The sequence below is a fragment of the Sander vitreus genome, chromosome 19, assembly GCF_031162955.1.
Source record: "Sander vitreus isolate 19-12246 chromosome 19, sanVit1, whole genome shotgun sequence".
Classification (NCBI taxonomy): domain Eukaryota; kingdom Metazoa; phylum Chordata; class Actinopteri; order Perciformes; family Percidae; genus Sander; species Sander vitreus.
In genome coordinates, this window is record NC_135873.1 from 2,748,480 (window position 1) to 2,764,723 (window position 16,244).

Sequence of the window (16,244 nt, forward strand, 5' to 3'; positions counted from 1 at the left end):
TTTTTAACCATTTAGTCCAGGGCTTGTAGATGCCAAAGACTCGCCCTCTCGGGCACGAAGAATAAAAGGATGAAGTTGATTCCATTAAAAACAAAATATTTAAATCAAAATCAGACAAACATAAATTAGTTTGGCTTGATTTCAGTGAGATTTGAGTAGATAAAACAAACTAAAACGGCTGTTTTGGGATGTTCGAAACGAGATGAAGCATCATTTATTATTTGTCAGTTAAGGACACATTTAAAGTGCAGCAGCACAGTGAAAACAAATAAGCATTTATTTTACTTCTACTTGGCGCAACTGCCTAACTGATAGTTTCCCATTCGAGTAACAGTTGTTTCGTCCACATTGGTGGCAATGTCTTATACAATGAAACACAAAAATGATATAAAACAGGACAGCACATTATATGGCTGTAATGAATGCGTGGTTTTGTCTACAGTAGAGCAGAAGGGTGCGCGCGCACACACACACACGAAAATGGTACAAAGGTAGTTTTTGTTCCCTGTGTCGCTGGAACTTCAGCTTTGCTTGGTCATCATGGATAAATGCCCCTCTTATCGAGCACAACGGGCACAGACAGAGCCACACACACACACCTGTGTAAAGTTGTGTAGCGCTACAAATTCAGTAGAAAATGACCTTCAAAATAACATCTATATTACCCACTAAATTGGAAAAAGAAGCCAATAAGCACCTTAATATTAAAGTTAGGAAAACCCATTAGGCTGTTTTTGTGTGTGTGTGTGTGTGTGTGTGTGTGTGTGTGTGTGTGTGTGTGTGTGTGTGTCCTCGCATCATCTGTGGCAGCTGCCTGCACTGATAGTTGCTTTGTTTTCAGTGAGTGCTTCTTAATGAGGTCAAAGGCTATTTAGGGCCATTGGATGCTGACAAGGAGAAACAAGAGGGACCTTCATTACGGTTAGAACACACACACACACACACACACACACACACACACACACACACACACACACTCGCATAAAAACACACACATACAAACGGCCACGCACTCATAGCTATTCATTACATTTGAGAAAGACAAGGTCCAAAAAGCTGTTGCTGGAGAAAGAGACTCTTTGTGTGTGCAAGAAAAATAGATGGGTCTACTGATTTCTATTTGGAGAGAGGGTGGGTCAATTAGATTTAGCCGTTAGCATAATGAGAAAATTTGTGGCCACACATGTGCTTTCCTTTACAAACTTATAAATTACTGGGATGTTTTTTCTTCCTTCCAAGACGTGTCTCAGTAGGTTCACTTGTTTACATCCACACTAGGACCTAATTACGGTGAATAACCAGATTAAGTTCCACTTAAAGTGTTTATGGTTCACAGTGACGTGGAAAAACCAGGGGTCTACATGTTGTGTTTCATAATCCTGTTAATGGTGGCCTGCAGGAAACTTCTTAATAACACAGAGAGTTTGAAAATGCGACCATTGCTCAATATGAAAAGTGAATGTGATAGCAGTCCAGGGCTGAAACGATTCCTCGAATAACTCATATAATTCGATTACAAAAAATCCTCGACGCAAAATGATTTGCCTCGAAGCTTCATTAAATCAATGTTACCAACGCTGTATTGCTTCCACACGGATCATTATTATTGTCGCACACCAGACGCTGCTCAGTCTGCTGGCGACACATGCCAGAGCGTAAATAGTGAGGGGCTAAGAGAAGAGACAGGCTGGAGGAAACGACAGAAAGTGTCCAAAGTTTGGAATCAGTTCAAACGTAGTTAAAACGAGAACTCTGTACAACTTACCACAATAATAGCACGACGTCAATGCTTCAGCATCTCAACAGAAGACATTTCTCATCCATTCCACGAAGCGGACACGACAAAAGTAAATAACGGAGTTGTATGGACGATGAAACTACACCAAACACAACAACTAGCAAAAACAAAGACAAGAAAATACGTAGTGGTGACCACAATTTGCTCTAAAGAGCCGACTTGTTGACTATCCCTTCAAGAAACAGCTGATTGTTGCGCACCACTCTCTCTCACTCTCTCTCTTCACGGAGAAACAGCTGGTCAACGATCTACTAGCATAAGTATAACAGAGCTGTGTAGCATTGTAATTAAATATATAAATACAAATAGGTTTAGTATAATTAATATTTACATATATTTACATATAGGCCCATATACAGATCAGTCTCAGGATGAAACTTGTAGTTCTGAAAGTTAAGTTGCACAACTTAAGGTCATGTTTATGTATGTTTAATGTATGCCTTAGTGTGAGGTTGATGTCATTTCAGAAAATGTTTTCTTTAAAAATTTTACAATGTAATATGGCACTTAAATGCACTTCATATGTTTAGTTTTTGGAGAGATGATATTGTAAGCAATGTAGGCAACACAAATGTTGCTTTTTCCAAAAATTTAACCAAACTATTGTTTATTATTGCTCTTCAATGAAACAAAAGTATTTCTTATCCGATTAATCGATGGAATAATCAAACTGGCAGCATTATCAAATTATATATCGATATTGATCAATATGGAAAACATTATCCTGATCATATTTTTTGCCATATCGCCCAGCCCTAGTTCATAATGTTTCGTTTTTTTAATCCTCCGTGTCCTCCTTGCCTATGTAGCAACTGTGTGGAGGAGGGGTGGGGGTGAAGCGCTATCACGGGAGACTTGTATCATGTGGAAGCACCGACAGAATTGTTGTCATTACTGAGAATTCCTGACGGGGGACACAGAAACTATGCACTATAGCTTTAATGTACAGACAACATCACTTACTCATTCAAATTTAGATTTCTCCTTCAATAATACTACTGTAGAGTCTTTTAACCAGACCGACATTAGGCCAATGCGGTGAGACAAAGGGAGAACTTGCTTTGACGCGCGGTTTGCCAATAAATCAATGACCATACTTTAAATATCTTTCAGTGCCGTGAGCACACCTGTGTACCTCTGGCTGTTGATTACCTATATGCATTCTGGTGACAATGCTTCACCCAGTGATCAAACATAAAACTGCATATGCATTAATGTCACCCATGTGGTATATAAGCAAAACAAAACACAACGTTGCATAATGGCTCCAACAACCACTATAAAATGTCATCGTAATGCCAAGAAAGGAGAGGAGCCTGTGTTAGAAGAGGCAGACAGCAAGGAACTGTCAACACTCGTACCCCTTCTCTCTCTCTCTCACTCACTCTCTCACTCTCACACACACACACACACACACACACACACACACACACACACTCTCTCTCTCTCTCTCTCTCTCTCTCTGAGTCACCTGCAGACAAACCCCTTTATTGAGAAGAAGGCGGCCATCTTTGATTAGATGGAGTGACTCAGCAGACAGTGAACACAAGGGGGTGCGTTTGTGTTTTTTATGTGTGTGTGTTGGCCTGTGATTTTGTGTGACAGTACAATGAATGAGCACGTTTGTGTTCATGTGGGAATATGTGAATGTGGGCGACTGTGGCTACAACAGAGGGAGAGAGTGTGTGTGTGTGTTGTCATACCTCGTGGTCTGGTATCTCAGAGGAGAGAGTCTTTCCCAGCACCGCTGCCGTCAGGTAGGTCCAACAACGAGCCGTATTAGCCAGGTTATAACCTCCTGGTGAGGAAGAGGGAGACACAGACACATATAAGGGGGACATTTTGTGATCACATGCAACGTATTTGTCAGATGCTGATGGTTCCTGAAATCCAAACCTTTGTCTGACCATGGCTAAATACCGCCAACGTTAGGGGTGCACGATTCAGAAAATGTCACGATTCCATTTTCAGGCTCAAGATTCGATTCAAAATCGTTTTTTCGATTCAAAAACGATTCACGATTAAAATAAAAACGATTCACAGTATGTAAATGTAGTTCCTTACCCATGTGATTGCAGTAGACAAACAATTTTTTTTTTTATTAAAAAATATGAATCGATTTTTGGAATTCTATGAATCGATTTTTTTGCAGACGCCTGGCCAACGTTGTCAAGCGAAAACATTTTTCGAAATGTAACGGTGTGGAACGGATTCATTTCAGTGAATCTAGTCGCTTAGAAGGCTTTATAAACAGAACGTCGAGATAAAAGACATGAACTGAAAAAGAGAATGGGGGGGGAATGAAGTGTTGACAAATGTAGCCGGCACAGACAAAATCACTGACTCGCTACAACAAACTAAGAAGCTAACGAGACCAAATGTTAGGTCAAAAACACACACACAGAAGACAATTAGAAAGAGAGAAGGATGAAGAGGATAGACTTGAGTGAAATCAAGAGAATGACAAGATCCAAGAAAAAGAGGAGGATATAACTGAGACAAAGTATGTAGGACAGAGAGGGAGGGAAAGAAAGGAAGAGAGGTGGGATTGTAGTTGAGTAAAATGGCTTCATTGTGTCGTATAAGTAGTAGCTATCATCTGGCCAAGGGCTGAGGGGTCTGGAACAGAGCACAGTGTGTGTGTGTGTGTGTGTGTGTGTGTGTGTGTGTGTGTGTGTGTGTAAATCCATGTGTGTGTAATTGTGCACAAATGTGTGGATCACTGAAATTCAAAGCAAATACAAACACACATAAAGGACATGGTTAATCATCTACCTTCCATTGGGAGTATTTTAATACACTAAGTGCACACTTATATACGGGGACACACATAATTAACACATGCATACACTCCAACACATGGACATCCATCTATACAATTACATAAAAAAACAAAACCTCAGCCAGAATAATAAACAAACTCATACATCGTACCTCCTCCCAGCAGCAGTGTAGGTAGCTGCCACTCCAAGACATGCTGCAGACACTTGCCCACCCCCACCGGGGTCATGTTAAAGGAGCACATGGGGTCGCCCGCCATGGTGTCGGCACCTAGCTGCATGACCAACGCCTCCGGGTTAAACTGTGCACGCACTTCCTGCATTACTCTGCAAAATAAGACAGCAGTAAACATGTTGTTACACACTGATGATGCAGGCCGGGCCAATCAAGAGTCAAGAGTACGTTTTAACGCAAAATAATAGCATTTAAGTAGTGTCGGAAAATGATGGGGAAAAAAAGGAAAAATCACCATCATGCTTGTATGTTTTATCAAAATCTGACCAGCTGTAGCTTCTGTTCTACACAGCATTCTACTGTGGACCAGCTGTCTACAGTCAGTTCCACCAATCAGAAGTGATGGAACGCCTGTCTACAGTCAATTCCACCAATCAGAAGTGACGGAACACCAGTCTACAGTCAGTTCCACCAATCAGAAGTGACAGAACACCAGTCTACAGTCAGTTCCACCAATCAGAAGTGACGGAACACCAGTCTACAGTCAGTTCCACCAATCAGAAGTCACCACCTAGAAATTATTTATGCTGTTAAATCATTCTCATCTCAGTGAGCAGGAAAGTATGGGCTACTGCTTGATTTCGGATCATTACATTCCTTAATTGCAAGACAAATAGAACAAATAAAACCTGGCATATGTGATCAAACCTTCAGTATATGTTATAAGCAGTGGCCATTATAGCTTAATGTTGAAGCTAATGCATACAGTGTGTCATAAACTGTAGTTCTAGTAATAGCCAATAGCTGGTGGCTCTAAAAAAAAAAATCCCTGAGTCTGGGAAAATCCATGACTTTCCTCTGAAACAACATTAAAAAAATACTTTTTTTTTCATGTGAAACAAATCACATTTTTCAAAATATCCCTTCAAAATCCCATGATAGCATAGATTAGACCTACTGACTGTCACTGATTATAACTTAACACCGGACGACCTGGTTAAACTACAGTGTATATTTCAGGGGTTTCTGGCACTATACAGACACTGACGCCAAAATGAGCTTCAACAAAAGGAACTTCAACGAGAACATCCCAAATTTAAGCCCCTGACATTGGAAGGAATAACCAGCTGAAGGGTCCTTGATAAACCGCTGAAACTGCATTAGCACCAAGGCACTGACACTGACCTTTAATCTCTGGGTGGGTCAGGAGAGGGAAGGGAAAATAGAAATCCTTCAGGAAAACATGCTTTTAAGGTTGCCTCTGAGCTGCATAGGGAATTCCTAATACTTTACTCTGTGTGTGTGTGTATATACCTGGTAAAAATCTGGTAGTATCTGTCATCCTTGATGCCGTCCTCCAGCGGGACGTTCACGGCGTACCAACGGCCTTTACCCAGCCCTGTGTCACACAGGTCACCCGTACCTACATATACACACATTTATCTTACACTGTCTCACAAGATCGGATATTCAATTTGACGCTTTTATCCAAAGCGACTTACAATTGCTATATATGTCAGAGGTCGCACGCCTCTGGAGCAACTAAGGGTTAAGTTGTCTTGCTCAGGGACACATTGGTTGATGTATCGCAGTGGGAATCGAACCCAGATCTCCCACACCGAAGGCATGTGTCATATCCACTACGCCATCACCGCCCATATTGTTAATAATTAACATATTGTAAATACATGCAAGTATCCACCTGGGAAGAATCCAGGAGAGAACTTGTGCAGGGAGACAGTCATGACTTTTGATGTGAAGCTGAAGGCATCTTCCACACCTGCAGTGAGAGAAGAAAAAAAAAAAAACAATAAAGAAAGAATTGGGGCACTTCAACCGTTACACCTACACCAAATATTGTTGGAGGGATCTGCAGGTTTGCAGAAAAGTAAACATGTTTAACGGATTTTCAGCCTGATAATAAATATGATAAATAAACAGAACAGGCAAAAGATTTTTCGTTATGTTTGTTTGATTTTATTGTTTGTGTGTGTGTACCATCTCCGTGATGCAGGTCAACGTCCACATAGAGGACCCTCTCGTACTTCTCCCTCAGTTTGAGGATTCCCAACACAGCATCGTTCACATAACAGAAACCTGATGCCTCATCCCTGGGAGACAGAGAGAGAGAGAGAGAGAGGGAAATATAACTGTAGGGTCTGAAAGTCTGACCTTAGCATGGAGCGCCCCCGTCAGCCCCATCAGTGGAACTGATGAGGACAGCTAGAGGTGCCTAAACTTGATTGAAGTTAGTGGCATCCATCCATCTTCTGTCGGAACAGGTTGACTTACTTCTTGGCATGGTGCCACCCTCCTGCCCAGTTGATAGCCACTTCACACTTTTGGTCCAGCAGACACTGGGCTGCTGTCAGTGTAGCGCCCCCTACTGCTGCTGCATAGTCATATATCCCCTCCACCACTGGACAGTCATAACCTGGAGGGAGAGAGACACATGTAGAAAAACATAATCAAATGTCAAAAAGAATGACCAGAGCCCATTTTGGCTTAACAGAGCCCACAATGCCATGAAACAGTACTAAGATACATTTTAAAGAGGACTTTTTTTGTGTGGCTTTTATTGTTGATAGGACAGCTTAAGGCTGTTTTATGCTTCTGCGTCAACTCCACGCCTTCGCACCTACGGCGTCGTGACCCTTTCGGAGTTCTGCGTCGAGGTTGCTTTGCATTGCGGGTGAATTTCACCGCCATAACGCTAGGGGGTGATAAGTCTGAGGTTATTTGCGAGGTGTCTGCCAGCCAGTTTATGTTATGTTAGCAAGCAAACTTTAGCACAACTGCCCACAAAGTACTGCTTGCTGGCGAAGTGCTAATTCCAAAACGTTACTGACATATAGACACTTTGCAAACGGATAACCCCGTCATTGTAACCTAAATATGTCTGAGTTTATTTGCAAAGCTGATGTCAGTGAACTAGCATGCTGCTACTCCCCACAGTAGGCTGCTTGAAACACCGACTATCAACACACAGGACGAGTTGACCAATCACAGTCCTTGCGGTCTGCGTCGCCTCGAGGTGCACGTCGAGCTACGGTGGAGGGCTCAGAGAGGGGTTCGCGGCGACGCAGAGGGGTCTGCGGGGGTACGCCGTCGATTTGACGCAGAAGCATAAATCAGCCTTTAGACTTCAAAGGGGAGAGAGAGGGGGAATAGCACTAAGATATATTTGAGTGTTTCCTAAAATATTGCACTTGAATATGAATAAACAGGAATGTAAATCTTTTTTGCCTTAGCTTCACTTCTCAAGGCTAAATCGTGCCGTCATAAAAGAGGATAAAGAAAACTGATGGGCTGTAAATAAAAATGATCAGAAAGGAAAGGACAAGGAAAGAAAAGGAAGACAGAAATGAGGGCGGTACATGGATGTGATCGATGGAAAAGGGATTTGAAACAACACAAAGAAACAATGAAGTGTGAAGTTAAATAAATGAAAGAGATGATGGAGAGTGATGGTAAAGAGAGAAATGTCTCAATCCGGGAAAAGGTGGAGCAGTTTGCTTTTGTAACAAGACGGAAGGATGAACCCGAGAGGTGTGCAGAACACAAAAGGAGGAAGTAACGAGAGGGATGAGTCGAGGGCATAAAGAAGCGCGATAATGGATGAGGGCGAATGAGAGAAGGGAGGGAGACAGATAGGGAATGAGTCAAGGAAACGAAAACAAGGAGGGTGAAACTGAAGATTGGTCTAAAGTTAGAAATGTAAACTTTGGAGAAGGGTGGAGTGCGAGGCAGCTCATCCAAGAACAACAGACCATGGTGGGATTGTTTTGACCGTGTCCCACCCAGTTCAGTTGAGTTGAGGCGGGACATTTTTATGTATTGCTATCTCAACCAAAGTATGCAAATGATGTTAAAAAGAACAGCAAGGATGCTATGCAGATACTACTTTAATTTAGGGCACTGAGAAAGAAAAGTAACCCCTTTAAAACTAACTAAAATGTTTGTTACAGTAAGTACAATTCAAAATCTTGACAGCGTGAAGAATAAACTAGGTCAATTGGTCTTTTGCCTCTTGGCGTGTAACTGGGCTGAGAGACTGTAGTGTGTGTGTGTGTGTGTGTGTGTGTGTGTGTGTGTGTGTGTGTGTGTGTTGTCTGTATCTGCTCTTTGGGTTACTTACCTTTACACAACTATTAACTAAAACAACAAGTATGTATGTAAGTATGTATTGAGTTGATGTAAATTAATGCTTTTGTTTTTTTTTATCCGATTCATCGAAAAAATAATCGACAGCTTAATCGATTATTAAAATAATCGTTAGTTGCAGCCCTAGCGTACTGTGTACACAGACATAAGCTTTTTGGATCTTATGTTATAGTGCCCTCTGCTGCTGACAGACAAGTACTGCAGGTCTTGTTTACACATTAATCCCTCTATTTTGTATTATGCTGTGATGAACACCGGCTACCAGAGATGTTCACAAGTCATTTTTTGCAAGTCCAAGTCAAGTCTCAAGTCTCTGGCCATCTGATCTGTCCGTAACACTGTATTGTTAAATCTTATGAATTCAAAGCATGTCCTGTAGCTACCATCCATACAGAACAGTATTAAAATCAGTTGTAGGATAACTGTATGGGGTCTACTTAACACATCCCTCTAGCCCTCGGACCTGGTGAAATATTAACCTAAGTCTGTCACATCATATGGATACATCTATAAAGATACAATTTGCCTGTTCCCAGCATTAGCACAACACTTTGTGATGGTTAGCTTGTTACCTGTGGTGATATATGCTAAATGTAACGTCTCTTTCACATTAGTGTGTGAGTGACTGACCTATCTGGGTGCGTTTTGAGATGCCTGATGAAGTCCGACGTTGTTGATCCGGCATCATTTATCTTGGTGCCACACACCTTGCATGTAGCTGTTAGCTTACTGCCACTGTTTACCAAGTTATTGAAAGCAAAACTAATGAGAAAAGGCACAACTCCAGGAGGACTTGGTGTCGCCATCGGCAATGCATATTTTGATATGTGAGTGCGCGCACATAGGTGCATGCATTACGTTGCACATTATGGCAAAGGGCAGGGGACATGCAGCTCGTCATACGTTTCCCCGTATATGCGCCAATAAAAGAAAATAGAAATACATGAATACATTTTGATTTAAAAAGCAATACTTGCATGAAAACAGGTTGTTGACGAGTCTCGAAGCTCGAGTCAAGTCTGAAGTCTTTTGGGTCGAGTCGCAAGTCAAGTGTGAAGTCAGCTGTTTGTGCGACTTAAGTGCGACTCGAGTCCGAGTCTCAGACTCAAGTCCCCATCTCTGCCGGCTACACAAAAACATTGGTATTAAATCTGTCTGTAGTGAAGAAGGATCATCCAGTACTATTTTGAGACAATAAATGTGTTGATAAATGTTCTCTTGTAACCTGAATTCTGCTGCAATTCATGATCAATTGTTAAAGGTGTCCCATATATAGTATAGGGTTTTCAATGGACACTCTACTGAGTCTAAGTCCTTTCCCTGGCTCACTGCTGCATATAGGATTTAGGTTAAAATTCTTACACTTAAGTCAGGCTCCTGCATTATCTGGCAACTTCACCCATATTTTTCTAAGACCCCACCTAAGTCCTTAGCATCTAAACTATGGAATGCTCTGCTTCCACCCTTATCTGCTGTTTTTGTGGATTCTTTTCAAAATCAGATAAATGACATACCTGTTCAGACATGTTCCTACATGAAGCAGCATTGCAGATGGGTAGAATTAACAGATTCCAATAACAAAGGTGAATAGATGTTAGTGTTGGCTCTTCTCACCCAGGCCGTAGTCGACTGACTGGGGGTCATCGTTGTCTCCATCCTGGCTGATCTTGTGAAGATGCTCCAGGTAAGAGTCTGTGTGGAACTTGGCCATGTCCTCTATGGTGGCCACTTGAGGTTTAACGGTGCTGCAAAGAAAGGGGGGGGACAAAAACAATAATAATGGTACATGCAGCTCGGACAATGTATATGTATAAGCAGTGGCAGAGCACAGCTCATGCTGCTGACAAATAAAATACTGTATGTAAATAAAACTACAGTAACCCGCAGACGACTACAGACGCTTCATGGGAGTCTACGACCTGGTGAGACATCACTTTCAGATCAGAAATGACCGAGTGTGCAGCTTAAAGCTACAGAAATATTGGCACCACGCAGCCAGCAGTAAAAGAAAATACCAACTGCACAGACTGCTGAATCAACGCAATAAATACTGCATTGATATAGGGGAGTGGAAATTTGGGAGGATTGGGATATGGAGGGGAAAATACCACAATCATCCTCCTTAAGTTTAAAGAAAAGACGTACAAGCTGTGAGCTCAGTGTCCATTTCCCAATGTGCAAAGCAAACTTTGATGTAATAATCTAATAAAATGGAGACGTAGAAAATGGCGAGGAAAACCACCACACCATCTTTGGAATGATGTCTTACTGTGCTGGAGGTGAGAAGCATAATCAATAAAGGTAAAGGGCAAAACATGTCAGTGATCATACTGTGTGTGTTAGTAATGGTCTGGAGGGGTGTTGCATGTCTATGTTGTTGTATGGGACGAGGATAGGGCAGTATGTTGTATTACTGTATGTTTGTGTTTACCTTGTTCAGCTTTGTTGTCCTTGTTTTTAACCGTATGTCTATTTCTGTGTACTTTGAGAGCAACAAAAAGCCGAAGTCAAAATGTTTTAAACTTGGCCATTAAAACGGATTGTGATCTCTGTTAAGGTTAGAAAACTGACATTAGCTTCCACTCACCTCATGTGTTTAAGGAGTCCATAGGCTTCTATCAGTGAGTGGACCATACTCGCCTGGAAATGAACACGAAATTAAAAACAGACTGGAAAATGATAACAACAAAGCAGGCGAGCTAGTGAGTCAAAAGCCTGGTAGTAAACTAACGTTAGCACTTCCAACTCACCCGGTTTGGCACTTTGGATAAACTGTCGCAAGTCTCGATGTATTCCGGGCTGTAAACATACGCAACCTTCCGTTTACCGCAGCTGTCATCATCACTGTCTCCTCTGCGACTCATTTACGTGGTTTAAAATAGAAAGTAGTTGACGAAGAATGGAGCTAAAAGAAATTCACTGTGATGAGATGCAAGCGGCGTCTTCTTCTCAGGTGTGGTGTTACACCGTCAACCTTCCCCTCGGTAAAGTCGGTTCACTACACCGTTAGACGTTAGACGACGATGATAATATTTGAAATATAGGCCTATACATGTATTTTGGGCGGTTTTATCTCGTTTGAAAGACGGACATTTTGGTAACGAATGGGACGGTTATGCTGAGCTGCTTCCTTACGGTCACAAGCTGTGAATCCAACGTTCCGCGCGCGGACGTTTTTTGACAGTGGAACGTACGCGGAGGGAGAAGCATTCTGGGATTTCTTGTAGTCTTTTCGTCTTTCTAGCTAACAACCTAAAGAATATAATAGGAAAAAAAGAATATATAAAATATAGGTTTAATAAAATAATAATTGTTTGTGTCAACGTTTTAATTAAGACATGACTTAGTAGGCATATTACACATATTACATGTCTTGACTATTTTCTCCACTTTTTGTCATTGTTAGATGACAAATGAGACATCAAATACAGTCTACTCCTCAAACTTAAAACCATTTTCTACATTTCTCCATACAGTGGGGTATACACTCGTTCTCTTAGTACATCCATGGGTGTACTAAGTATACACCCATGACTACTGTCAAGTTATTTACAAGTAATAGGCCTAATAGCTTTTCCTGTTGAGAAAATAAAAATATGTATTAGGCTAACAGTTAAGCACTGATACTGCAGTGAAGGTATAGTAAAATGTATATCAATAAACATGCAGCAGAAGAAGTATTCTTATTCTTCTTAGCGTAACTTAATTGTAATGTTTCTGAGTGATTTTAAGCGAAGTTGCATAGTTTTTGTGGGGGATGTGTGGGGAAGGATACTTTAAAAACAGTTGCACGACCCAGATGGTGGTCTAAAAGCTAATGTTAGGACCATAGACTGTCAAATATCTATCTGTTCTATTGTTAGGACACTATATTTTCTTCTTTCTTTCTTAATCACTTTTGCGCTTCAGTTCCACTCGTCGAAAAAGGCCATCTGATGGCAAGGTAAAGCGGTGAAAATATTCTAAATGTAGCATACACTTTAAAGGATACCTGGCCGAGTTTAAACCAGCTCTGTTTCATTGCAGTGTGTGTGCAGATGAACGGCTTCCCTTCATGGCAACATTTGTATTTTGAGGTTTTTTTCTCGGAGTGATAGGCTACTTATTGTGCATAGGAATTTGAATTATAACCGTTGTATATGGTTATTATATCACGGCTATGAACCAATCAGATTGCTTGATTTGAGCTACCCGTTTTATACTATTTTATAATATAGGCTACTGTATTTTATTTTAGGACACTGTTTGTTGAAATAATGATATCCGCCTTTTCCCACAATGCGTAACTTTAAATTATGAACTTAAACTGCACTTAAAGTCTCCATGTCCCCAGCAAAAAAAAACAGTAATTTAGTAGAGTGTACAGCTCTTTCTGACACGCTTTTATTTTGAAGGCAACATCTCTTATTGTTCCTGCTTCCTGTGAACAGCTTACCGCAGCTTCGGGTTTCAACACTTGCTGGAACTTTGTCTCTACCACCGTTGAGCTGTGTTTTTAAAAGACAGCCAGCCATGCAGCAGCTTTTCTAGTCGCGTAGAAAGCTGCCCTCCTCTTTGCTTTGTGGACGATAGAGAAGCGCCGAAAAAATGACTTTAATGTCGAGGATTTAGCGAGTTTGTGTTGTTGAATACTTGAAGCCACCTGAAACTGAGCAGAACTGTTGACTTGTTGTCACAATGAGAAGCAGGAGCAACTCGGGCGTTAAGCTGGACAACTATGCCCGGATGGTGCACCAAACTATCCTGCAGCACCAAGTGAGTATTTGGTACTTTTTTTTATCATTTATTAAAAGTTTATCAAAATTTACGGTATAATAACGTTAGTTGCTTCATACCTGCAGGCAGGTTATGTTAGCTTGTTTAGAGAGAACACAAACTCCAATGTTTTCATGCATGTAGTAGTTAAAGTAAATTCATATTGCGCAAGGCATCAGCACTCTTTCAAACACACACACACACACACACACACACACACACATATATTAACGTTACACACTCAGTACTTGAGTGTGTGTCTTCATTAAATGTATCTTAATGAAGCTTTCGAGTCATTTTTCAAGTTTATAAGAGATGATTTGCACTTGTACACTTCTAAATACCCTCATTAACATACATCCTATGCTCTTAAGTGTGGATATCATACCCATATAGGATTGTGGCACCAAACCATTGGCATTAATCTGCAGCTACAACAGCCTCCACTCTTCTGGGAAGACTTGCCACAATATTTAGGAACCTGGCTGCGGGTCAAAAACCTATTTTTTTTATTGACCCAGCTTTGTGCACATGGGCATTGCCAGGTTTAAACAGGAAAGGGTCTTCCCCAAACCGGCACAAAGTTGGAAGTTGTCTAAAATGTCATTGTATGATTTAGTTTAACATTTCCCTTCATCTGAACTAAGGTACCTAGCCCAAAATATGAAAAACTCCATCCATACAGTCCTACTAAAAGCCCACATACTTTTGGCCCTATCGGAAATGCAAAACTACATGCCTGACCCCAAACCTTATCCTAAACGTAATCTAAACATACATTTAAACCCTCAAATGGTCTTTTAAAGAAGTGAGGACCAGACAAAAAAGTCCTCAAAAGGTCTAGAACTCAAATTGGTCCTCACAAAGATAGTACAAGGACACATACCCCTCACATATGTTCCGTGTCTTCCTGTAGGACAGCAGGTTACAAGAAGTATTTGGAATCTGAAGACACAAATAGAGAAAATCCAATGAATATGTTAGATGCTCGTGGAATAGAGGCTCGGTAAGGGGGCAGGACTCAGACTCTCTGTAAAGGGTATTTCACATCTGATGTGTGTTTTTAAACTGCAGGAGGAGACCAAAACAAACACACACTAACTCCATCCAGAAAACACTGAGAACAGAAATCAAACCCTTGCACTTCTTGTAATAGTTGCATGTTGGATTTTAGATTGTTGTAAAGTACATAAAGACACCAAGGTGGAGAGGAAAAGGTGTGAAAGTTCTGATCCGGGTTTGATCCTCAACAATTGGACGCAAACCAACTCCGGTCCCAGGGGTTTCAATTATCTGGCCTCTACATTTGTAGTTCTGTAGAAACAAATGGAATATTGAAAAAGACAAACTTTCACCTTTTTGAATCTGTCCCAAATGGCCAGTCAGCATACAGCTCACTGCTCAGATGGATCACTGCACTAACGATCAAATGTGCTCACTGAGAGCCGAGGCTTGCTGCAGCAGTTGATAAAGAGTAAGAAAATGTGTTGACAGTAAATCTATCTGTCTGTTCTTCTGGGGGTAATATATGTCTTAGCCAGAGATTTGTAGTGTGTAGTCTTTCAACATTCCATTCCATTTGTAAAATAACACACGCTACTCTTAACACATAAATCACCCTAGTTACACTCTTACACGAAGAAGGTCCATCATGTTGACTTTCTTGCTGGTGTATTTGTGCAACTTACCCAGAAGCCACATTCCTCTCTGTTAATGATGAAACTCATCTTGATGATGAAAGACTGCCATTATGTCTCAGCTAGCTGTAATAAAAGTGACATTTCATAACTTAGACATCAGGAGAAATTATTATTTAGTGGCTATTCTTGACCAACAGCAGTTACAGAGAGGGAAAAGATATATTAAATATGGTACACAAAGATGACATTTTATTGCAGTTCCCCAGCGAGCTGCATAGTTTCAACTTTCTTATTTCCTCATCTGCATGTGTATTTTGATGTTGTGAAGGATTGTTGTCTCTATTTACAAAAAGAAACAACTGAGCTTATGGGTAATGTAATTATGGTTGCACATTTACATAAGTAGATTCTCTAAACTGATGTGGATTGAGAAAATACCTTATTTAAAGCTAATACTTTTAAAACTAATTTTCGCAGAAAAAATAACTTTTTATTTTTGAAAGGAGCAGATGTGTCTTAATAGATTTATTTTATTTTATGTTCCAACGCAACCAAAAATGTATTTTCTGCTACAACAAGACAGTCAGAGTTTGTAGTAAATGAAGTCCTCTGGTGCTGGGAACAGCTTGGCTATGAGTTATGTAAAAACTGAAACGATTAGTTGACGTAGAGCCACTATATTGATATTTGTTTGACTTTTAGGTGGCAATAACAATACAACGTACAACACCCTATACATTTAGACCCTCAATTTGAAAATTCCACAGACGCCACCTTCTCTCGTGTGTGTATACCTGCTTTTTTCTTAGTCTTGTGACGTAGTCTTTTCACATATTATAGACTTAATTTATACAATCAATTGAGAAAGTAATTAGATTAACCAATGATAACTATTAGTTACTTGCAGTCCTAGTTCATGGATTACTAAATGA

At 40.7% G+C, this 16,244-nt stretch overlaps 2 protein-coding genes across 7 annotated transcripts in view; one reads left to right on the forward strand and one right to left on the reverse strand.

Annotated features, from left to right (window-relative positions):
* Positions 1–12,076, reverse strand: part of hdac8 (histone deacetylase 8) — a 29,176-nt gene extending 17,100 nt beyond the window's left edge. The window contains exons 1-9 of the mRNA XM_078276174.1: positions 11,668–12,076; positions 11,505–11,557; positions 10,532–10,662; positions 7,046–7,187; positions 6,752–6,864; positions 6,456–6,533; positions 6,068–6,176; positions 4,733–4,905; positions 3,502–3,596 (exon numbers count right to left, since the gene is read on the reverse strand). Of these exons, the coding sequence (XP_078132300.1) occupies positions 3,502–3,596; positions 4,733–4,905; positions 6,068–6,176; positions 6,456–6,533; positions 6,752–6,864; positions 7,046–7,187; positions 10,532–10,662; positions 11,505–11,557; positions 11,668–11,781 (1,008 nt within the window). The 5' untranslated portion in view covers positions 11,782–12,076. The remainder of the gene's footprint in view (positions 1–3,501; positions 3,597–4,732; positions 4,906–6,067; positions 6,177–6,455; positions 6,534–6,751; positions 6,865–7,045; positions 7,188–10,531; positions 10,663–11,504; positions 11,558–11,667) is intronic.
* A 1,264-nt stretch (positions 12,077–13,340) lies between these two features.
* Positions 13,341–16,244, forward strand: part of phka1a (phosphorylase kinase, alpha 1a (muscle)) — a 32,701-nt gene continuing 29,797 nt past the window's right edge. For all 6 annotated transcript variants that reach the window (XM_078275777.1, XM_078275778.1, XM_078275781.1 and 3 more), the window contains exon 1: positions 13,341–13,672. In XM_078275777.1, the coding sequence (XP_078131903.1) occupies positions 13,595–13,672 (78 nt within the window). In that variant the 5' untranslated portion in view covers positions 13,341–13,594. The remainder of the gene's footprint in view (positions 13,673–16,244) is intronic.